We start from the raw sequence: 22,515 nt of genomic DNA on the forward strand, positions 1-22,515 counted from the left end.
CTCTCAAAACCTTTTCCAATTATTAAGTTGGAGGGTATTTTTGTAAACAACTAATTTTTTAAAATTATGTAATGCATATTATTTTTAATACACCAAACCAAACAGTGAATAAAAATAATCTCAGCATAACTAATGTCAGCATTACTAATACTAACAATATTCTTATACACCCAACCAAACAACATCTTAGTGGTATGTTATAGAAGACTCTCCTTTATATAATTGAAATTCTACTAAAATTCTTTGTTTTCCTCTAATTAGGGAACTTTGGAATATTAACAATTCTTGTCAATAATTTGCTAATGAATCAACTATTTTTTAAGTTATAAATGGACATTGCATATATTTTATTAAATAATGTATTATATGTTTGGTATACACTTGACGAGAAACTAGTAAAAAAAAAAAAAAAGATAAAAAAAATAAGGGCCTGGAGTGAAAAGATATTTCTAAAGAGCAAAGGGGAGGTATGGTATATTGAAATCCAAGCCCCTTATCACTTCATTTTCCCTCTTACACTCCACCAATAGAGAGCCATGGCAGCTCTCAATCTTGCTTCTTTATCCAAAACCTTAAACCCTAATTCTCAATTCCAAAACCTCCCTAAAACCCCAAGTTTTCTTCTCTCTCTTTCCTACCCTTTTGTGACCACCTCTATCTCTTCAATTCGACCTGGAAAGAGTTCAAGAATCCCAGTTGTAAGAGCCATTTCAGATGGGGAATACTCGTCTAAGAGGAGCAGTGATGAAAGGGAGACTATTATGTTACCTGGTTGTGATTATAACCATTGGCTTATTGTGATGGAGTTCCCTAAGGACCCTGCTCCTACTAGAGAACAGATGATTGAGACTTACCTTGACACCCTTGCCACTGTTCTTGGCAGGTTAGTTTTTCTATTCCTTCCTATTGACCTATTTGGGGAGTCAAATAACTCTTTATTTGATTGAGATTTTCTCAAACTCTTTTCATATATTGTGAATTAGTATTAATTATGCAGACTTATAACATTTTTATGTGGTTTTCAAATACGTAAATTTTATTATAAAATATTGAAAAATCTATGTTTGAAATTGTAGTCAAAGAAAAAGCGGACTCTTCAAATAGTATATATTATTTTGGGACGGAGGGAGTATATATTATTTTGGGATTGGAGGGGTTTAATAATTTGTTGGGTCAACGATTGTTTGGTTAAATTTTGGTGAATACTAGCATCAGTTATTGGAGTATAGCAGTGAATTTTTTTCAGCTTGGTAATTAGTTATTGGAGATAAGTGATTCTGAATATTTCTGATAATTTTACCGTGGTGAGTGTATTCCAAGTTGTGTTCTTTGTGGTGAGAGTCAGATACAGAATTGTTACTTGTAAACTATGTACAAAAATGACATCTTTAGGCATAGATTGTTCCAAATTGTGGACCTCAAGCATAGTCCATCCTAATCACTTGAAGCCTGTTTTTCCATTTATTGTGAAGCATAAAATTAAGCTTATGCTAATCAATAAATCCAGTTTGCTAGGTATACTCAAGTTTCAGTTTAATCCTGTGAAAGTTGCATTGATTAAGAGGGTGGTAGACTTGTTGATATTGGCAAAGTAGTTACTCAAAAATTTGGTAGGGATTTGTAGCTATTTTGGTCTAGCAGAATAGATTATTTTCTTATTAACCAGCAGATTTCTCTTTTGCCTTTTTTGCTTATTAATCAAAATTTTCTTATCAGTATGGAAGAGGCAAAGAAGAACATGTATGCCTTTAGTACTACCACTTACACTGGATTTCAGTGCACTGTATCTGAAGAAACATCAGAGAAGTTTAAGGGTGAGTTCAAACTTTTCTAATTTCAACATATGAGATGCTGAACATCCAGTGTTCTGGCATTGACTCGTTCATTTTCCTAATTGGATATTCGTTTGTAGGTCTACCTGGAGTTCTGTGGGTCCTGCCTGATTCTTACATAGATGTGAAGAACAAGGACTATGGAGGTTAAATTTCTTAAGAAGTTTCTTTCCCTTTGAGCTCCATTTCACTAGTGTTCTACAGCGAGATAACTTCTATGTGGTTTCTTCTTTCAGGAGATAAGTACATCAATGGAGAGATAATTCCTTGTCAGTATCCTACTTACCAACCCAAGCAGTCTAACAGAACAAGAAGCAAGAGTAGTAAAGCATATGTGAGAAGAAGAGATGGTCCTCCCCCTGAACGAACAAAACAAGCCGCAGCTCCTGAGTCTTCCTCCTAAAACTATAATGGTGCATTGTAAGTGCCTTAGTCTCTTTCTTGATAACCACTAAACAAACAGAGAACTCACAATTTTATGCTACAATCTATTGTTTCTTGTACTTCAATTTTTTTATTCATCTGTGGTAGCTACAACTCCTTTTTTTTTTTCAGTCTGTTGTACCATGATTTTTCGCTTTCGTTCTTTCATTCCCATACTACTTTGAATTGCTTGTCCTTATCTAACCTTTTTTTTTTTCCATGCTTTCTCTTGAGCCGAGGGTCTTTCGGAAACAGCCTCCCTACCTTCCGAGGTAGGGGTAAGGTCTGCGTACACTTCACCCTCCCCAGACCCCACATTGTGGGATTTCACTGGGTATGTTGTTGTCGTTGGCATACATTTACCCTTATAATCCCTTCTCATGTGACGGAAAGTAATGAAATAATACTGTAGTAAAACTATTCCCCCATTCCACTGTTTATTTAGTTGATCCAAATAAGTTCATTCTGTTGCTATTCGTCTATCTCTTTTGCAGGGTTTTATCTGATCTTAGTCGAATTGCCATTTGGAAACTCCAATATATTATTTATAGCCTCGTATTGGTGAGCATTTCGACAAAGATGTTGGTGCTTAAAGGTTAGATGGGAATACACTGCTAGTCTAGGAGTTTTGGTCGACTGCATTTATGGCTTTATCTTTCCTCGAGACTAGCTTTCTGGTTGCATTATCAAGAATGAGAAAGAAAGCTGTGTCAGTATGTAATTTTGATTGTGACCTGGTTATTTTATGTTCAAAGTTTTAATATGTACGTGATGACTCATTATGCCTTGCTGTTGGTTCATATATCTTGTATGTTTTCTATGCTTACAAAATTAGATGATGCAGGACCATAGAGATGCATCTTCCTGGAAGGAAATTTGCTTCTTAAATGAAAAGTAATAGTATTCATTTTATTTAAATACTGAAGAAAGGAACTTAATGCTGCTGAAACCTATGTAAATATGTTTATTTGCATTGTCACTTGCTAGTGAATTGCACAATGCTTCCCAGGAATGACAAAAAAGGAGCAGCATAACGTTGTTCCTTTGAGTTGCCCTCCCAAATTTCTTGGTTCACAAAACTAATTTTGCGCATGGTGCAATGTTTGGTGCCCATGTGTTGAATGGAACTGACTTTGAAGTCCTTTTGTTGTCAATACAACTATACAAGTTAATTATGCTAAATACCATAACACCCAGTGCTCTTCCCTTCCATGGTAGGCCAAGACACATTAAATGAAATTCCATCTTTTATACTGAACTCTACAAATTGGATGGTTAACTGACTGATGGTATAATTCCAGTAATGGAACTATGGTTGTGCAGAAACTATGGTCAGTGAGGCAGGGCTCTAATCCAGGTGTGACATGAAATGTGCTTGGCCTGCAATAAGTGATTTAAAATATGATCTAGTCAAGGGAACAGATATGCTGAAGAGAAAGTTGTGGAATTATCATCTGCTGTTGCTTCTAACATATATATATTTGGTTGACCTATTTAATTTCAACCTCTCCAGCATTCCCCTTTTAAATTTGTTGTATGTTGCTACTTCTAAATGCATTTCCTGTTGGGGGAATTTAGCAAGGTGAGGTCTGAACCTGGCGTTAGGGTTATGGAATAAGGAGTGAATTCTGGAGCTTGCATGTGATTCAAATGGTAATAAAACCTGGACAACTTGAAAGCGTGATTGTTCTAAGCTAGCTATATTATATGAATAACTCTCAATGATGTATGGTTCGAAATTTGATGGATAGCGTGCCCGTCTCTCTATCATTCTCAACTTATATTACCTGACTTTTGTATGTGACAAGATTCAAACCCATGTAGTGCGTTTAATGAACACATCGAGTGTAAATAAAAATTACTTTGAAAAACACTGCACATATTCTTATGGAATACTTAAATATACCCTTATCAGATATGTAACTCTAGCCAAGTCCATTTGCATAGTTTCTAAAAGATCATAGCCAGGGAAAGCGAGTAAAGCTCCCGGGGAATTGGTCGAGCGAGTAAAGCTTCCGGGGAATTAGTCGAGGTATCTTGAAAAGATTGCCCGGGCACCACGTTATCAAAAAGAAAAAATAAGGACACCACGTTATCAAAAAGAGAAAAAAAAAAAAAGTGAGCCTTTTTAAAATCTTGATCCGAGTATCTCCGTTATTGAAATTTCATGCGGTCCACCCATGCTTCTGCGGTTGAGAAATCTAGATATTTTTTTCCCTTACAACCTCACCCTCTTATATAGCATCTATATATGCAGGCCGGAGCTAGGGGTCCTTTTTCAGAAAATGACACTACCTATATACAAGCTTAAAGTCATTTTTGTGTATATATAGAATATATATTAAATCCAATTAGCTTCATTGTGCGTTTACTTCCTATTTTAAATCGCTTGGTGAGTAATTTTTATGTCTTGTTTATATAATATATGTTAAATCCAATTAGCTTCATTGTGCATTTACTTCCTATTTTAAATCGCTTGGCGAAATTCTAGCTCCAACACTTCTTATATGTTACGTGAATACTTCTTATTTGTGTCATGAATGCAGATACTACAAAATACTTTTAAAGTAACAACAAAAATTGATACACACATATCAGGTATTTGCTCAAACACGTATGCAATACGTACTAGTAAAGGAATCCTAGCAACACAACGTGGCACTAAATATTACTACTCCACTCCAGTAGCATTGCCAACTCTTTCCAGGAAGGTGAGGTGAGCCACCCATCAGCAATCATGTGAATTTGACGTGCTTGTCTTTGTTCATAGACAAAGTGCACAATAATCACACACTTCCCTTTTCTATGTTCTTATCTGCTTCCACTATTATAGCATCACCTCACCCTACCACCATACAGTCCCCATGTTCCTTTCTTCTATATCAGTATCAATTTCGCATATGGCTGAATTCATATAACCTTAATAGCCATATTCACCAGATTTACAATTGATATAACTATCAAGATCTCCAGCTTTGGAATGAATTTCACATATCATCGGTCTCAGAATTTGAAGGTACAATAGATATCTTTCTATGGCTGCACAAAATTTGAATGAATTCCTGATATGATTGTTCTTAGAAGAGCTTGGATACGGTTTCCAGAACGAAGATCCATGTCACAAGACGGTATCTTCCTATAGCTTTTTGTCTCTGAAAGCATCCATATAGGCTTACTTTCCTCATAGGTCATTATATTTCGTGCCATGTATGATCTTTTAAAGGGCCTTATATTTTAAAGTATAAAGAAAGTCAAGATTATTCTCAAAGGTTCAGCAGATGGCTTTCTATGGGTACAATGATGATGCTGGTGAGTGCCACTGGACTCCTAATTTCAGTGTCCCTTATGATTATGATGCTTTTCCAACTCAGTCTTCAATATCATATTCTTCCTATGGATATAGCAACTCAGAACAAATTGAGCAGAGTACTAATTACAATTACTACTACACTAATCAAATGCATCCAGAATTAAGTTACTCTGTTCACAACTCTACTGAGCCTATAGTTATCCAATATGAAAAGGGTGCTAATTCATTGGAGACAAGAACTATAACTTCTTGTTCAACCAAAGAACAGGATGACACTGTGTTTGAAGAATATGATCCAACCCCTTATGGTGGTGGCTATGACATGGCTCAAACTTATGGCAAACCCCTTCTTCCCTCCAATGAAATATGTTATCCTCCTTCGATTCCTGAACCTAATCGACTTCCCTTAGATGGTTTCGACTATGGAACAATTCGTTCACCCTATGTAAACCACGGCGATAAGGTAGAAAAACCTCAGGACCAAAGCAAGGAGATAGATGTCAAAGACGAGCAAAAATCTTTATCTGGTTTGCAAGAAAAAGACATTCTTGAAAAACCAATAGAACAGCCTCAACAAGATCAAGATTTTGTTGTTGGAAATGGGACTACTGGGGGAAAAACCATTCTTGAGGATGATATTCTTGAAAAACCAGTAGAACCTCCTCAACAAGATCAAGATTTTGTAATTGGAAATGGGACTATAGGGGAATATGGATATGATTATGGGAGGCAATTGCAACAAATTCCTTATGGTTCAGGTTTGGAAGCTATGGATATATGTGAGTGCTTATTTGGTTACTGGCCTTGCATAGCTAAGGAAACTCAGAGAAGAAACTGTAACCATGTAAATAGTGCTGAAGAGAACAGGAATGAGCTCTGGGAATGTACTGCAGGTTATCTTTTTGGGAATCCCTATGGATATGGTGGTGATGGAAGAGATCAAAGATATGGGGATTCTGCTTATGTTAATCAAAACTACTACTACCAGCCACAACTTTAATGTATGATTGATTGGTAAGAAATACCATATCCAATCCATTCAACAATAATTGGAGTAGGTCATACCTCATTTACAATTTGGTAATAGTTCTTTGGACAGTTCTGTGCTGTTTAAAGCATAAGTCTGAAGTTAACGTAATTCAAGGACCAGTAATAAAAACTACTCCGTAGAGAATATCTAGACATTTCCCTTTCTCTCGGTCAAATATTAAGATAATCTTTAAAATTCTTGTATATCTTGCTGTAATTAGGCTGTGTAGCTTTTTCCCTTCTTTTTTTTTGGTTGGTTATTATCATTATTGTCATTGCTATTATTTTGGTCTTCAAATTATTGATATCTTCTAATTTTAAACCTTGATACACCTGGCTGAACTCAAGAAAAAAGTTGGGAGATGGGATCTTGGAACTGAGAGGGGACATAGACGTCCTATAGAAGGAAATGTACTCTGGTTGCATTAAGAAAGTAGCAACTGAAGTGTTAGGTGTGTCTGGAGTTTTAGGATCCCGACCACAGGAATTCTGATGGTGGGATGAGTAGGTACCAAATAAGTTACTAAATCTAAAAAAGAATGCTATAAGAAGTTGCCAAAAGCAGAAGATGGAGAAACAGTTCAAATTACAAGAGAACTAAGAGGGAAGCTAAGAAGGCTATTTGTAAAGCCCAAGGAAAGCTCTAGCTTGCTTGTACCTAAAGATAGGGATACAAGAAGGGGATAAAGTAATGTTTAAACTAGTACGACTCAGATAAGTAGGGTGATGCTATAAACCATGTCAAGTGTGTTAAAGACGATCCTCAACAAGTTTTGACAGGAGATAACAAGTCAATGAGATAGAAAGACTATTTTGATCAATTGTTCAACTCGAATCAAGAGAACAACATTTTGAACCTTCACACGTCTGTGCATGATAGACCTTTAGCTATACTCCTGGAATTAAGCCAACAAAGGTAAATGGCGCCATGAAAAAAAATGAGAATTAGAAAAACTTGTGGATCAGATAATAGTCCCATCAAAGTTTGAAAGTCTCTTGGAGAGATTGTAATAGAATGACTCATCAAACTATCTATGCAATGCTGTATTAAGAAGTGGGGGTAGGATGTCCCACGACTACAGATAGAGTTGCCTGATTCTTATTTATAAGAACAGTAGTCTCACGAGGCCCGGGCTTCCAACTTCAGATATAAAAATAATATTTTAATTAAAGAAATATAATTTATGTTGGTAATAATTAAACTTCAAATAAGTATATTTTTAATATATAAAAGTAAAACTTTCATTTCACTGCTTAATATCTTAACTTTCATTTTGATAAAATTATTTACTTCAAATTAAATGCGGAGCCATAATTTGAAATATATGAGTTTCGAATCCTAATTTTTAAGTTATTTAGTTCAAAATTAATAATTTATACATATTTAATGAAAGTTTAAGACAAATACAGAATTTGAACCAAAGTGCTACCGAATCTGATCAAATCGGTAGCTGACACTTTAATTCCACCCTACTTCAAACTCATTTTGTGTTTAAAAGATTAATTTTAGTTAATCAAACAAGAGATTTTAAAGATAACTCAATCTTGACTAATAACTTCATTTTCAACATTATATGGCATCATTTAATAATTTTTACAACTATCTGAAAATCATTTTTGTACTAATCTTGGTAAACACATATGAGCTCATTAAAGTATAAATATAAAGTAAACGAAATGCCTACATATGAGTAAATTTTTTTTCCAGAAATTCTCAAATTTCATAATACAAATATAAAATAAAAGAAATGCTTACATGTAAAAATCTATAATAAGCAACAAAAGAAAAAGAAGAAAACAAAGATCAACAAGAAGCAAGAATATCTAGCGAAAAAATGACTATTTTTTAGGTTAATAAATAAGATCAACAGAAGAAAGCAACAGTGAAAATAAAGTGCAGCGGATGGGGATGTTCCTCCCTCAATCAGGAGGTCTCGGGTTCGAGCTTGAGTATGAAAAATAATCCTTGGTAGGGAGCGCTTCCCCCGTTTGGACCCTATGCGACGCGAATCTGGATTAGGCGAGCTCCAATGCGGGTACCGGATACTGGATAGAAAACAGGTAAATAAGGCAGAATGTTCGATAGCTTTTAAAAAGTAAACCATAAGAACAAAAAATAAATTTGACTTTAAAAAATAAGATCAGGACCTAGAAGTAATTAACTGAAAAATTTAACATTTTTTGGGAAAGTTTTGTGAGGACTACAAAAGCCCTTTTGTAGTCCCTTATATATAATACTAAAATGCAATGTTTTTAGTTGCGGGAACTATCCAGACACTAAACTCATGAGTCATACAATGAAATTCTAGAGAAGAGTGATAGAGTATCGGCTCAGAAATACAACAAGAATGACATAGAATCAATTTGAATTAATGCTTGTAGATCTACAACAGTAAAGAAAGATCTACCCGTGGTGTTCATTTACCTAGATAAAGCATACGATAGAGTACTAAAAGGTCCTTTGATCGATGGGTAATGGAGAAGAATTTTTTTTTTTGTTAAATATATAAATATCATAAATGACATGTATGAAGAAATTGTTACTAGCATGAGAACCGTAACAAGATATACAAAGGAGTTTAACAGTGGGTCAATACCAAGAAGCGACATTGAACCCGTACTTGTTTATCCTAGTTATGGATAAGCTAACCAATACAATATAAGATGAAGACCTTTGAGATATGTTATTTGCTTATGATATTGTACTAATTAATGAAATCAATAAGGGGTGTCAACCATAAACTTGAATTATGGAGAAGCATTTTAGAGATTAAGGATTTTAGGATAAGTAAAAATAAGATTAAATACATGCACTGAAAGTTTAGTCAGCGTGCAAAGAGTGAATTTGAGGTGAGACTAGACAGGATTTCAGATCAAAATGCTAACAATGTAGATATAGGCTTGTTATTTAAAGAGAATGAAATGATCGATGAAGATATTAATTATGAAGTTAAAACCGGATGATTGAAATGGAAAAGTGATATGGAGTTGTTATCTGATAGAAGGATGCCAAAGAAAAAGTAAGTGCTATAAGATTAAAATGATCACACTTGCTAGAAACCAGAAGGTGTAGGTAGATGCATTGAGAGAAGGTTGCAAGGCTGTTTGCGATTTGGTCATGTCCTGCGTTGACTTACATATACGCCAGTTCATAGGTGTGATACTATGGTGAAAATTCATTGTTGGTGGCTTCATATAGAAAATTTGTTATATTGAAACTATTTTCTAAAATTATATATTACCCTCAAAATATGGAATACCAATATAAGTTTAACAAATTGTATGATTAATTAAATAATTTTTTTATTTATTGGTGCCTTAATTTTTTATTTTTGCGTTGTTGGTGCCTTCATATAGAAAATGTGTTATAATTAAACCATATCTAAAATTATATATTACCCTCAAAATATGGAGTAACAATATAAGTTTAACAAATTAAATGGTTAATTAAATAAATTAATACTCAATCTATAAATTTGGGAAGATTGACAAACAGAGGGATTAAAAGTGCATATTTCAAATTTAATGTTAAATATGCTTAATCAGAATCATAAGGACCAAAAACAAAATTTAGTCAATAGTAGAGGTTTATTTACTCTTAGCTAAAACTTTAAAGGAGAGATCCCTTAAGGAAACCTCTGAGCAGACAGGAGAAATTGAGAATAACTAATTTGCGACGTTAACAGGACAAATGACAAAACAAAAACCTATAAGATATTTTATATGTAGTGGGTTGAGAGCTGGAGCTCATAAGCTCACAGCTTTACATAATTCAACTTTCGTGGAGCTACGTGTAGTTAACAATTTTTTAAACTCTAACCAAATAAGGGTGAATTAGAAAAGAATTATAATTCATCGTCCTACTATATATTATACTTTAAGAAAATAAAGTACGGGTTTGGATAATATATGGTTAAAATAGAAAGAAAAAAATAGTACAGATATTGTACTCTTGGTCCTTCAAGTATTGGTAAATTTTGATTTTGTTCATTATAATATTTTTAGAAGCACATTTAACGTTCAATAAACTAAAATGTGTGTTTCTGTCCCTTTATATATGAAACATATGTATATATTTAGACTATATTTTAGAACTACATTAACCACAAAGTTTAGCATAACACATTGATAACAGAACGATGCTTATAATTTGTTAAATTTATGAGGATTTAGAGCTAGAGGAATCAAAACTGCACATATCAAATAATTGAAAGTTAAATGTGGTTAACCAAAAATTACAAGGGCCAAAATCAAAATTTATCGATATTTGAGGGGTTCAAAATGCTAATTTCCCTAAAGAGTAGAAAATGTTTGACGTTGAAAAAGAATATTGAGTAGTTGAGTTGTGTTTGAACATAAGTTTCCCGTGAAAAAAATAATAATTAAAATGTGAGTAAAAAGTATTATTTCTGTGAAAATACTCTCTTCAAATAAGTTTTCCAATCCTTCGCTAGTAATTTTAAACACTGAAGTTCAGTATTTGTAAAATATTAATGACCAAATCAACATTTTAAATTGCCAAACTGGGCCATTTAATTTATGATTGCCTGAAAATGCAATGATCGACCTTCCTTTTCTTTCAAACTCAAGGGCTGTTAAGCTTTCTTTTTATTTATTTTCTTTGACAGGCTGTTGTACTTTATTTGATATAGCCTCTTTGTCTTCCTTTGACAATTGCATGGTTTGCTGATTTGCCGATTATACTACTACCACTTAACGTTCATAGGAAAAAATATTTTGGAGAAATTAAAATATGGAATAACTAATACATACTATGAAACAATGGTAACATAAATATTGTAATCAACAAGCTTAGAGGATTCGAAAAGTTAATTAGAGCGATGTCACAAGGATGATCAAACAAGTATTAAAAATACTTAATTATTTTCTAACTAATAAATGAAGGAATGGAGTGGAAAGCAAAGTGAGGTTTAAGACAAGCACAAGACATTCCAATCACTACATGCACGAAAAATAATTCGGCGAGGCATAAAAAGTCATAAAGTGAAACAAAGTGGTTGCCTAGAAAATCATTACAAATCATATCTTTTTTGTTAATTAAGATTACTAGCCCATTGAGAAACCTATTTTTTTATACCCACGGCATTTCTTCTCTGTCCCATGCTTTGTCTTAATGGCCCGCGATTTAGGGTACTTTGTGGCTAAAATTCTCACTCCTCCCACCAAATGAAGGATAAAAACGTCAAAAGTCACTATTACGACCTTGACTATTTTTAGGATTTTACCTTCTATATACCGATACCAAAAAAGTTTTTGATATTATCAGTGATTAGAAAATAGTAATTTAACATATTTTACTGATAATGTAAAAATATTAGCTAGTAATTTAATTTAACTTGCTGTATAGAAATAAGGTCTTTGATCCATTTTTTCAAACTAATGAAAAGAAAACCCCCGTCTGCTTTTCGTTTCTTATTTCATGACGGAATTTCAATTTCATTTTCTTTCTTTCATTCCTTTTTTTTTTTTTTTTTTGGATTCAGAAGACATTTTATATATTGGTTACTTGTTATAAGATGTGACCCTTCTTTTTAGTGTCCGATTTGAAGGGTCATAACATAACAATCAATTACAAATGTTATTACAATCATATTAAGACAAAATGTCGGCCACAATATTAACTTTTGTGAATGTGTTATATGTTTAGGTGGTCTTCTAAGATTGTCAAGCAAAGACCTGCATTTAGCAAAGTTATTTTAGTACTATTTATCATTTACTCCTGCTATGATTCACAATCAAATTGAACATTCTTTGTAAAAAATCAACGAATACGGATATAGTTTTTTATATATACAAAAAATGAAGTGAAACTTTAGAGAGAATAATAATTAAAAAAAAAAAGAAAAAGAAGAAGAATAAATGAGGAGAAAGATTCAAAGTAGGTGAAACCTCGTAGTTTCCGTCAAAAGAGATTTTGATGAAAAGAACATATATCAGTTTCTAACTTACTGCATCTACTTGTGTTGTGCCAGTGGCTGCTTCTCTTTCTGGCATGATTGGCTATCACTATGAAACATTACTAACCTTTAACCCTAAGCCATTTGTCTGGTGTCTCCAATACTTCTGTCTTCTTACGTATAACATATGTTACCTTTTCTGCCCTTGTCATGTCCATACCCCTTTTGTACATTTCTCTTGTCTTGGCCCCACCTCATTTTCATTTTCCCTTTTCACAAAATGGTTACTCCACTTGCATTATTGACCAAAATGACCATAGCTACTTTCAGAAGATTGTGATATAATACTTCATACTTATATTCTTTTGCCTCAAATACTTTTGACTCTTTGGAAAGAACAGATGGATATCAATTTGACATTGGTTTGACACAACTAAATAGATTTGTCAAACTTTTTTGGGATAAATGAAAACTTGTTGTATTAGGATCTCTAACTTGCTTAATTCAGCGGACAAGGAATTTCTTTTATTGTATCGATTATTATAGTATAACGATAATATCGATAATGAATCTCAACTATCTATTTAATAAGTAATATATGCACAACAAAAATAACATCGATAATGAATCTAAATTTTCAATTTAACAATGCATTAACAAAAGAATGCATTTCCATTGAACCGGATGCTTAATTCAGTAAACACCATAAAATTATATTTTATCCCTTGAAGTACATTGTTGCTAAATGCCAACGATTGTTACCAAGAAGATATTTTAGTAAAAGATAGAATTTTAAATCCTTTTAATACTCCACAAAACATATGTAGGGACAAAATCTTGAATTATTAAAAAGGGCAATATGGGAAATTAGTCACACATAATTTAGCATATGACCCACCTTCTTACACCATGTACCTTGTTAAAATCGTCCCTTTTTTCCTCCTCTCTTTGAAACCATTTTCACCAATAGCCTAATATCCATGGCCAACCTAAACATCCTCTTCAAGATATATACACTTGTTCTATCAATCTTCCTCTTCTCTTTCACCATTTCCTCAACTTCAATCCATGACCTTCTTAGAAGTAGGGGACTTCCAGCTGGACTATTTCCAAAAAATGCTGTAAAATCATATGATCTTGATGAAAATGGCCATCTTCAAGTCTACTTGGATAGTCCATGTGTTGCAAAATTTGAGACAAGAGTATTTTTTGATAGTGTTGTAAGAGCTAATCTTAGCTATGGTGGGCTAATTGGAGTTGAAGGTCTTTCTCAAGAAGAACTTTTTCTTTGGTTGCCAGTGAAAGACATCATAGTTTATGATCCTTCTTCTGGTCTCATCTTGTTTGACATTGGTCTTGCTCATAAACAAATGTCCCTTTCTCTCTTTGAAGAGCCCCCTATTTGTAGTCCTCGAGGTAACCTTCTTTAATTTCTTCAATTCTTTATGTAGCTTTGTTAAATATTTATTCTTGATTAGTTTGTCATTTCACCTTTTACCACTCAATCATCTGTTTTGCAAGATCCTGTTTTTACTTCCTTTTTAGTCTATTCCAAGAATTTCAATCTTTTTATATTTGTAAACAATTCAACGAAATAATTTTATAGCCTCAAGTAGTAAAAAATGTCTTTCATTTATAATATACACCTAAATATAATACTTTGAGCTGATATATACAGCGTGATTTTCTGGCCGCGAAGGAGTTCGATGAACTCCTTCCGCCCTTCTAGCTCTGCCACTGCTCACAATTTCCAAAATCTTTCTTTTTAGAGTTTGTAGTCAGTTAAACATTGCCAAATAAATTGGGACTATAGAAATGGAGCTAGAGTTACTAATTTGATTGGATTTTTTAGTATCTTTTTGTTCTTGGACCTGATATTTGCTCTGTTCTACACATATCAGAAGGTGAAAAATATGAGTTTCATGTGTTCTAATGCTTAAATTTTCCTGATAGGAAATGCAGGTGCGTTAATGGAGAAGAAAGGAAGAAAGGAGTCTGGATTTCAGATTGAAAGATATAAAAAACTTCCAATCAGTGGAATCTGATAATGCTTTCCGTTTTGCTGGCTGTGTTCTTTCATTTTGGCTTTGATTGATGAAGGCTTGAAGCTTCAAAAAAGAGAAGTGCAATGAGATTCTCATTTAGGTGCTTGTAGGGTTGTATAAAAGTGGAAACTAACAGTATAAAGTTTTGGAAAGAGAAACTGAGAAAATTTTGAATTCTTCTTTTTTTAATAATCCTTGCCTGTTGAAAATTGATATTCTATGAGTCATGAATTACCAAAAGCAGAGAAATATAATATCGTGTGAGCATATATAGTATACTTCAGGTTTTGCGTCCGTCCTCAAGAAATTATACTTCCTATTCAAGTCATTACCTGCTCTGTCCGCCACAAACATTAATAAATCCTGGCTTATGCTGACTACAAAAATAAGTATATAGTAGTAAAAAATTAGCATAACGTGTCAGGTGAATCAAGGGCGCTTTTAGCTTTCGGCCGCTGAAGAGGGTAAGTCAGCAAGTGGTGGAATCAGGAATTTGAACAAGAAATTCAATATATATATATAAATTCACACTTGAATGGATCGAAGTAAGAATTTATATATCCGATTCCAGCCTATTTGAGAATAAGACGTAGTTGTTGTTTTGTTGTTGCCACAGAAAGTACTGGGAATAATATATTACATAGACTGATTCATGTCAAAGATATACTCCCTTCCATTTTATATGACGGGAGTTTGGAATATGAAGGTCAAATCAAATTGACAGGTCAAATCAAATTGATTCAAAGTCCAAGTAAGGAATGGTCAAAGGTAGAATTACATGTTAATTATGTGGTAACTCATGGTTATTGTGCGTTGCTAGAGAGAAGAGGCACTTAGTGCGTTCTAGCTGGCTCTCAAAAGACAGAATTACCCGTGAGTTAGACATAATATACCTTGTAGCTGGGGTAGGATCACACTAATGTTTTGTACACAGGAAGAAGAAATGTGAAAAAGATGTAGCACCATTTTAATTTGTATCCATTTCTGTAGCAATGTGCATGATGAGGTTTACTTTGCATTGCTGTAATTGCATGACCTTATTATATGAATTCTTATTATGTGGGTCACAAAGATTTGTGAACTTTAGGGTGGTCCGTAGATCCATGTGTTAATATCAATTTTAGACTTTCCAGCAACTTGCATTGGGATCCACATGTTTGGTCAGATAATTAATTTTGATTGAAAAAGAAATTTGTCAAGGAAGATTGTACTTAGTAATTATCAAAATGGATTTTAAATTGATTGTATTAAGCTTCTTGACGAAAAAGGAGAAAACATCCTTACCTAAATCAGGTTTTGCTATTGATTGATGAAAGAATACAATTATGTAAGTAGGTGGTTAGAATGGTGTCAAGTTTGTTCTGCACTCTCTTTTCAGCTTCCTATTTTTGTCCTCTATCTACAAAAAAAATACACAATTTCCATTATTGAAGTTTTGGATGTTATGTATATGGCTTTCTCTAGAGGTGAATCCTTTGCTGGTTAAGGACTCTTTTGTTTTGTTTATTGCATTATTGAACTTCAATTTGGATCTATGTATCTACAATTTCCAATTTTTAAGTTTACGGTCTTACGCAAAATGGATTTTTTTCTTAGATGTGAATCCTTATTAAGGACTCTCTCGTTTTGCTTTTCTTTTCTTTTCTCAAATGAAAATTTTGGATTAGTTTTACGAATATTCATTCAACTTTTGATTTATTGTACCTATATCGTCAAACTAACTTTTGTAATGGAAACGCATCTCAATTATGACTACATACAGGGGCGGAGCCACTGTGGCTTTCCAAGGTTATACATAGTGTGAAAAATACAGTATTTTTAAAGTTAAAATTATTTTGTTATGTATATATAGTAGATGTTGAAACCCTGAAACGTGTATTTACTTTTGAATTTTTGGTCCATATATACGATAGCAGGATATGAAATAGGAAACGCCTGAAAATCCTTGGTCCATCTATAGGGATATTGCGAGTCTAGTCTAATGAAGGAGCTAGGAGTTCATCCGAACCCAATCCGAACCCAATTATTTTGACTTAAACTCTATATATGTAAAGAAAAATTCATTAAACAAGTACAAATAGTAAATTTCGAACCCAGTAAATTAGAGTGGACACGATAGAATTTCGAATCCCAACCCATAAAGTTCAAATTCTGAATCCGCATTTAGCGTTAGGCATGTGGCCTGCTAGAAAGTTTTCCTTTGTTAGATGCAATACCAAGGTTAAATTCTCCAATCCCTCACTCAGCAATGTGCTTAAAAGTACCCAAGACAAAGAGTGCAAGATATTATGCTGGTTTTCTCTCTGGATTCATGAAGCAGAGATTAAGGTCTTTTACTGATAAATGTGAAGAAACAAAGACACTATAACTTTGTGAAAGTGAGAAACAATGCACATACGAATACTAAGTTTTTATATAAAAGTTACATTGGTAGAAGAATAGGTGCAGAAAAGCAGGTGTGAGGAACAAAATACATTATCCAGCCATCTAAAATGAGCAAACACTTGTCATATATTTGAGTAGATCAGATGCACCTTAACATTTAACTCTGTATATGTATTTATATATATATATCGGAATTGGAAACCAAAAGGAGTACAGAATTAAAAATACTGTGCCTCAACCCTGACTATGTTGGTTTCCTCTTCGTGTGACTCGAATGTAACAAAAAATGGAAGCAATAAGGGCAGTGGCAAATCCTCCAAGTATGAAGTCGCCACCAGCCATGGACTTGTTGAAAGAGTGATGAGTCCTTATATGTGTGACTATTGGAGTTTGATCATCTTTTCCTTCAACCGGCGATGGACTTGGGACTAATGTCAATGTGTCTAATCTTCTAACAGCGTTAGCATTTTGCATCAACAAGAATAATTGAGCTATAACTAGGCAAATGAGGAGAAATCTTGGCCTAGCCATGGGAAATATGAATATTGATCCAATTGTGCACGCCTTTAATCCTATTAATATAGAGGAAGACAGCCTTGAGAGATTGTTGTTCGTCTTAATAGTATAAGAAGGGTAGGTATGCTTCCCATGACGGTCTTAAATTTTGAAAATTTAACGTGTAATTCGGATTTCCAAGTAGTCTTTTTTGGATTCTTGGACCTGTTGGAGTCTTGGAGATAGTTTTAACAGGGGCAGGTGATGCTTGAGGCAGGTTTATTTTTGGCAGTTTCTTTTAGCACGACAATGGTCAAAGAACAGAGAAGAAAACAAGAAACACAGTGGAACAACTGTCTTCCTATATTATAGGTAGAAGGTTTGCCATAAATGTCACTCTTCACACGCCTAATTTTGGTGTTTGTTCAAAATCTTATTCGAACCCAATTGACACTTTGCTGAGTTTATTATTTTAACTGTTTCTTGAGCTGAAAGTGACCAAAAATGCTATTCAATGTTTCATATATAGAAACCAAAGGATATGGAGTCTGGATCCCACCATTAAGATTCAATTCAAAAGCACATTAAGTCAAACTTGACTGCATGAAAACGGAAAAGCGATAGATTCAAGATAGGAGAATTAAAGTAATTAGTAACCTATGATATGTTGCTTCAGCAATATTTGAAAAAAAAAAAAAAAAAAAAAAAGAGTGCACACAAGCTCTTTTCAGACAATTAGGATCCAATGGATTATCATCTTTCGGTGATGGAAAGCAAGATCGAATCCTTTTGACATCCATAACTAGAAACTACAGGCAATCTTGACATTTCTCCAAAAATTTTCCCGTTAGGATATAATATTGGTAATAGAGCACTAGAATGAGATTAATACTATTAGGGGATCTCAAAATCTATTTGATTAATTAGGGACTCATGCAGTGCTAGTTTCTAATAGATTCCGCGGATGATCTCCAGCAAGATATCTCTGATTTGATGAGCATCAGTTATTCCACCGCGAACCACCTGAAATACATAGAAAGATAAACAAATCGTTGGTGTTATTATGTTGCAGCGCACACAGTATAAAATGCTAAGCAATATATCTTTTTACTGTTACAAAATCTTGATATCTTCAAACTTATTAAAAAGCTTAGATTTTTTAAAATATGTTTTCCTACCTCAACAGATGAAGTAACAAGAAGAGCTCCTTTAGAGGCAGTGACACTGGTGTCATTAAGATCAAATCCAAGAACATTCATTGCCTCCATCAGTTTAGTAAATCCACCTCTTTTCTTCTGGCAGACTATCTTTATCCAAAGCTTAGTTGGACCAATGTGAGCCACTTGAACTTCAGGCTGTTTTAGAAAGAAAAATAAGTTGTTTTACTGCCTAGTAAGTAGATTTGGAAATTATCCTTTTAACTGAAAAATTGTAACTTTGGTCTTATACATAAAGTTACCTACCTCTATGCCCCATTTACCCATCTCCTCTGCAGTATCAATAATCTCTTCGTTTTTTGTCTCCAATTCCTCTCCATGAGTTGCCTCCATTTTTAGAAGCTGCTCACTTAAGTTGTCCACATTCATTTGTAGCTCCCTAATGTAAGTGATTGCATCAGTGATTATGGTTTCTTTTGTCATCTGAAATCGGATAAAAAATTTAAAGATTTTAGAAAATGGTTAAAAAGTCATTCTTTAGAAAACTGTCGCTTGAAAATTTATTTATATAAAGAATTAAGGGTTTTGATTCATTGCATTTGTAATATTTGGGACCAATGAGCGCAATTGAAGAAGCCTTTCACTAAGTTTCTGACGCCTGTTTCTCTCAGCGTTAAGGTTCTTGGATTTGTATTTTTCATCTGCACCCTCAATTTTCTTCCTTTTGTCTATTCTCCCTCCTACTTCTCTTTCTTCAGATATGTTTGAATCATCAAATGATGTATTGGAGAATTCCATTTTAGCACACTTAATTACCATTTATGCAAAGTGAGAGAGAATTGATATAGTATGTTAAAATGGATTCTGATCCTAAATTAGAAAGGAAATCTAAAGAGGGAGAATGATTAATGTAGAGTGCAGCTCAAAGAAGAGGCACGGCACTGGTTTTTGTTGTAGGCAGGCAATAGGTTTATATAGGTGCTTCTCACAGCAGAAACATTTCTTTGGTGGTGGGAATCTTCTTGTTGCAGTTTGTTGGGCATTTCCTTCTTGATCACAATGTACGTGGGGTGTTTTGAAAGGACTCATTGGCATGAGAAAGAGAGAGTGTGTGTGGAGGTTCAGGCACTATAACCCTTTGCAGTTTTCGCCTTTAACTTTTCAATATTGCTTAACTAATGGAGGAGACTTATATTAATTCACCTTTGATGTTATTGTGAGTAAGATGAATTTAAATGAGGATTCCAATATAATCGACTTTAACTTGTTCGTGACAGAGCATTGTAACAATTATTGTTGTTATGTTGACGGACTAACTAGTATGGATTTAACAATGATTGAAAGATTAGGCCTTATATACCGCCAAACAACTATGCCTCAGTACCAAATAGTTGGGATCAACTATCCTCATAGTATGATCCTTAATTTTACTCAAAAGTGTTCGAAAAAAATAATTTGACCTAAATATACACCGTAATATATGTTCTATGTGGTGTTAATATACGTATACGAACATGTAAAATTTACCCTAAATATACACTATAATTCTTTGCCTGAAAAAGTTCTGATAACACCCTGACCTCTTACTGCATCCGCCTCTGCTCATAGTTAGGTTTTTTAGCTGTCAACTTACTACAACCCTTCTCTGTTAAGAGGAATCATACATAATATGCTATACGTTTGATTCTTACATAAAGTGGGGTTAAAGAGTGTCGGCCAACAAAAAAAGAGAAAAAGAAAGTTACTAATGTCCTGTTTGTCCATAGATACCAAAAAAAAATTCACTTTTTTTGAATCTTGAAATTGGTTTTCAACTAGGCTAAATTATAGCTAAAGTGAAATGTAGTTGTAAAAAAGTGAAAAAATTGAAATTTTTTTGAAAAATAAGTTTTTTGAGTTTTTTGATATTCGGAATACAACTTCAAACAGATTTTCAATTTTCATGGCTAAACGCCGATTCAAAAAACAAAAAAATTTTAATAAAGCGAATAATTTATGGCCAAACGGGGGGCTAAGTGTACTAAAAAAGAAAGAAGAATGGGAGGCTGGCAATGTTGTTAGTTATGTTTATAACTTGTGGTTGTTACAAATATTACTGGCATTAGAAAGTACAAATGAGTGACCAGAAGCTGCTTTAAGCTGGAATTTTGTTCTCCTTTCACTTTCTTACACCTGACAGGAATAACTTTTTTAAGTACAACTTGATTTTGTAAAGCATCAGAAAGAGTTTATTATGGTATTCCAAGCATCCATTGTGTACTTTAACCAGTCAAATTATAATGACTAGATAAATATCTTTGAACTTCACTTTTACATGACATGTTCCACTTGGTAATCAAGGTTATCATAAAGCACGATATCGCAATTTTGTGGGTTAACTAAGAAAATGAGGGATTATTACATAAAATAAAGGGAAAAGGGTCAAATATACCCTACTATTTTATGTTATTGGTTAAATTTACTTTCCGTTAATAAAGCTGATCAAATATCTTTGTTCGTAAAGATTCACTTATACCCCTTGTTTGGATGGAAGACGCTTAAATCTCTTAAATTACATTTCACTTAAATGACCATGATTTTATTTTTATCGACCAATTTCGACCAATCATCATTCGTCAAGCTTGAGCTTCTTTCATGAAGAAAAAAAGCAAAAACGCACACCAAATGATAAACCTCAAAACCCATCTCAGATTTCACCTTTAAACCCATATTTGGATGAAACCCCCACATCCTATTGAGTCGATTATACAATTTGTGATCGCACTTAGAAAGAAAGTGTTGTCAATTGTTCTGCAAATGAAATGGTAGTGTGATGTAATACGCTTTGCTTCAGCCTCAACATATAGTTCACTCTAGTTATCGAATGTGAAAGCAAGAAAAGAAACAACGGAATAAATGAGCTCCAAAATTGATCACACACCCAAAAGCTCCAACACCTCTCTCTGTTCTTGCTTCTGCTATAACAGGTACACTTGATTTGCAACCATATACTGTTGAGGCAATGTATTATCCAACGGTGTTGGTTTTGGTTGATTGATTTCACTAACATTATTGGCGTGTTGTGAATTAGTACTACCATGAGTTTGACTCAAATTGACTGATCTTGAACTTGAACCTTGCTGAGGTTGTTGCTCTCTGCTGCTCGTACTCGAACCACGGTGGCAAGGTTGGTGCTGAACGGCTGACTTGGGTAATTATAAGGGCAGTGATAATAGCAGGGAATGAGCGGCAGTGATGGTAATGGTGGTTGTTCAAGAAGAGGAGTCCTCTTTTTCTTCTTCTCTTTTGATCAGAACTTGAGCTTCTTCATGCTTTTTGTTATCTTCCAAAGAGAAGGAATAATGAGCTTGTATATGGGTGTTATTTTGTATGGGTTAAAATTCATTAGGTGGGTCATTTGAATGGGGTTAAAATCGGTAATTTAAGTGAAAACGAGGAAGTAATTTAAGAGATTTAAAAAGTTTCCATCCAAACAAGGGGTATAAGCGAACACTTTTTGTCAATGCAGGTGATATTTGATCACCTTGAAGCAAAATTTATAAAAGACTATAGGAGGCCATCGTCCTTTTTTTTTTTTTTTTGAGTTTTTAGCCAAAATTATCCCTTATCTATGGGAACAAGTTTATTTTGGTCCTTTAAATATAACCTTGCGCATCTTTAGTTCCTTAAGTTTGTAAAATGGAGTATCTTTGGTCCAACTAACAGAATGAACTTAAAAATTAACGACGACTACCAAACAACACTACTAAAAACACGGAAAATATCAGTCGACTTTCACACATCGACTTGATCTCATTTTAATTTTTTTCTGAAGAAAATAAGTTTTCGGTTGATTTTTTTTTTTTGCACCTAAAGCTGGAAAAATAAAAAACTGACCAAGCTTATTTGGATATTCCATAACAATATTTTTAGTATAATGAT

General features: G+C 33.7%; 4 protein-coding genes across 5 annotated transcripts; 3 read left to right on the top strand and 1 right to left on the bottom strand.

Moving 5' to 3' along the window:
- Positions 1-478: 478 nt before the first annotated feature.
- On the top strand, positions 479-3,042 carry LOC132046271 (DAG protein, chloroplastic). Its single transcript, XM_059436858.1, has 5 exons — positions 479-883; positions 1,717-1,814; positions 1,913-1,978; positions 2,069-2,252; positions 2,750-3,042. Exons 1-4 carry the CDS (start codon positions 537-539, stop codon positions 2,233-2,235), a joined length of 678 nt encoding a protein of 225 aa, XP_059292841.1. The 5' UTR covers positions 479-536; the 3' UTR covers positions 2,236-2,252; positions 2,750-3,042.
- Positions 3,043-5,533: 2,491 nt separating this feature from the next.
- On the top strand, positions 5,534-6,565 carry LOC132047781 (uncharacterized). Its single transcript, XM_059438776.1, has one exon. The coding sequence runs from the start codon at positions 5,534-5,536 to the stop codon at positions 6,563-6,565; it is 1,032 nt and encodes a 343-aa protein (XP_059294759.1).
- A 6,845-nt stretch (positions 6,566-13,410) lies between these two features.
- On the top strand, positions 13,411-14,833 carry LOC132048237 (uncharacterized). 2 transcript variants are annotated; one of them, XM_059439143.1, is made up of 2 exons: positions 13,411-13,928; positions 14,475-14,833. In XM_059439143.1, the coding sequence occupies exons 1-2, from the start codon at positions 13,493-13,495 to the stop codon at positions 14,555-14,557; spliced, it is 519 nt and encodes a 172-aa protein (XP_059295126.1). In that variant the 5' UTR covers positions 13,411-13,492; the 3' UTR covers positions 14,558-14,833. The 2 variants fall into 2 exon arrangements, with proteins under 2 accessions (XP_059295126.1, XP_059295125.1); XM_059439142.1 differs by having other exon boundaries at positions 13,412-13,928; positions 14,466-14,833.
- A 2,008-nt stretch (positions 14,834-16,841) lies between these two features.
- LOC132048238 (transcription factor DYT1-like) lies at positions 16,842-19,730 on the bottom strand. Its single transcript, XM_059439144.1, has 4 exons — positions 19,192-19,730; positions 18,901-19,077; positions 18,616-18,792; positions 16,842-18,460 (listed from the first exon to the last, which is right to left on the bottom strand). The coding sequence occupies exons 1-4, from the start codon at positions 19,411-19,413 to the stop codon at positions 18,386-18,388; spliced, it is 651 nt and encodes a 216-aa protein (XP_059295127.1). The 5' UTR covers positions 19,414-19,730; the 3' UTR covers positions 16,842-18,385.
- Between the last annotated feature and the right edge of the window lie 2,785 nt (positions 19,731-22,515).

This window comes from Lycium ferocissimum, chromosome 2 (genome assembly GCF_029784015.1).
Source record: "Lycium ferocissimum isolate CSIRO_LF1 chromosome 2, AGI_CSIRO_Lferr_CH_V1, whole genome shotgun sequence".
Lineage (NCBI taxonomy): Eukaryota > Viridiplantae > Streptophyta > Magnoliopsida > Solanales > Solanaceae > Lycium > Lycium ferocissimum.

Coding starts and splice junctions, on each gene's coding strand:
- LOC132046271 (XM_059436858.1), top strand. CDS start 537: ATGGCAGCTCTCAATCTTGCTTCTTTATCCAAAACCTTAAACCCTAAT. Junction 884..1,716: donor CTTGCCACTGTTCTTGGCAG/GTTAGTTTTTCT, acceptor TTTTCTTATCAG/TATGGAAGAGGCAAAGAAGA. Junction 1,979..2,068: donor GAAGAACAAGGACTATGGAG/GTTAAATTTCTT, acceptor TTCTTCTTTCAG/GAGATAAGTACATCAATGGA.
- LOC132047781 (XM_059438776.1), top strand. CDS start 5,534: ATGGCTTTCTATGGGTACAATGATGATGCTGGTGAGTGCCACTGGACT.
- LOC132048237 (XM_059439142.1), top strand. CDS start 13,493: ATGGCCAACCTAAACATCCTCTTCAAGATATATACACTTGTTCTATCA. Junction 13,929..14,465: donor CCCTATTTGTAGTCCTCGAG/GTAACCTTCTTT, acceptor TTTTCCTGATAG/GAAATGCAGGTGCGTTAATG.
- LOC132048238 (XM_059439144.1), bottom strand. CDS start 19,413: ATGGTAATTAAGTGTGCTAAAATGGAATTCTCCAATACATCATTTGAT. Junction 19,078..19,191: donor TGGTCCCAAATATTACAAAT/GCAATGAATCAA, acceptor ATCCGATTTCAG/ATGACAAAAGAAACCATAAT. Junction 18,793..18,900: donor TGGGTAAATGGGGCATAGAG/GTAGGTAACTTT, acceptor TTTCTAAAACAG/CCTGAAGTTCAAGTGGCTCA.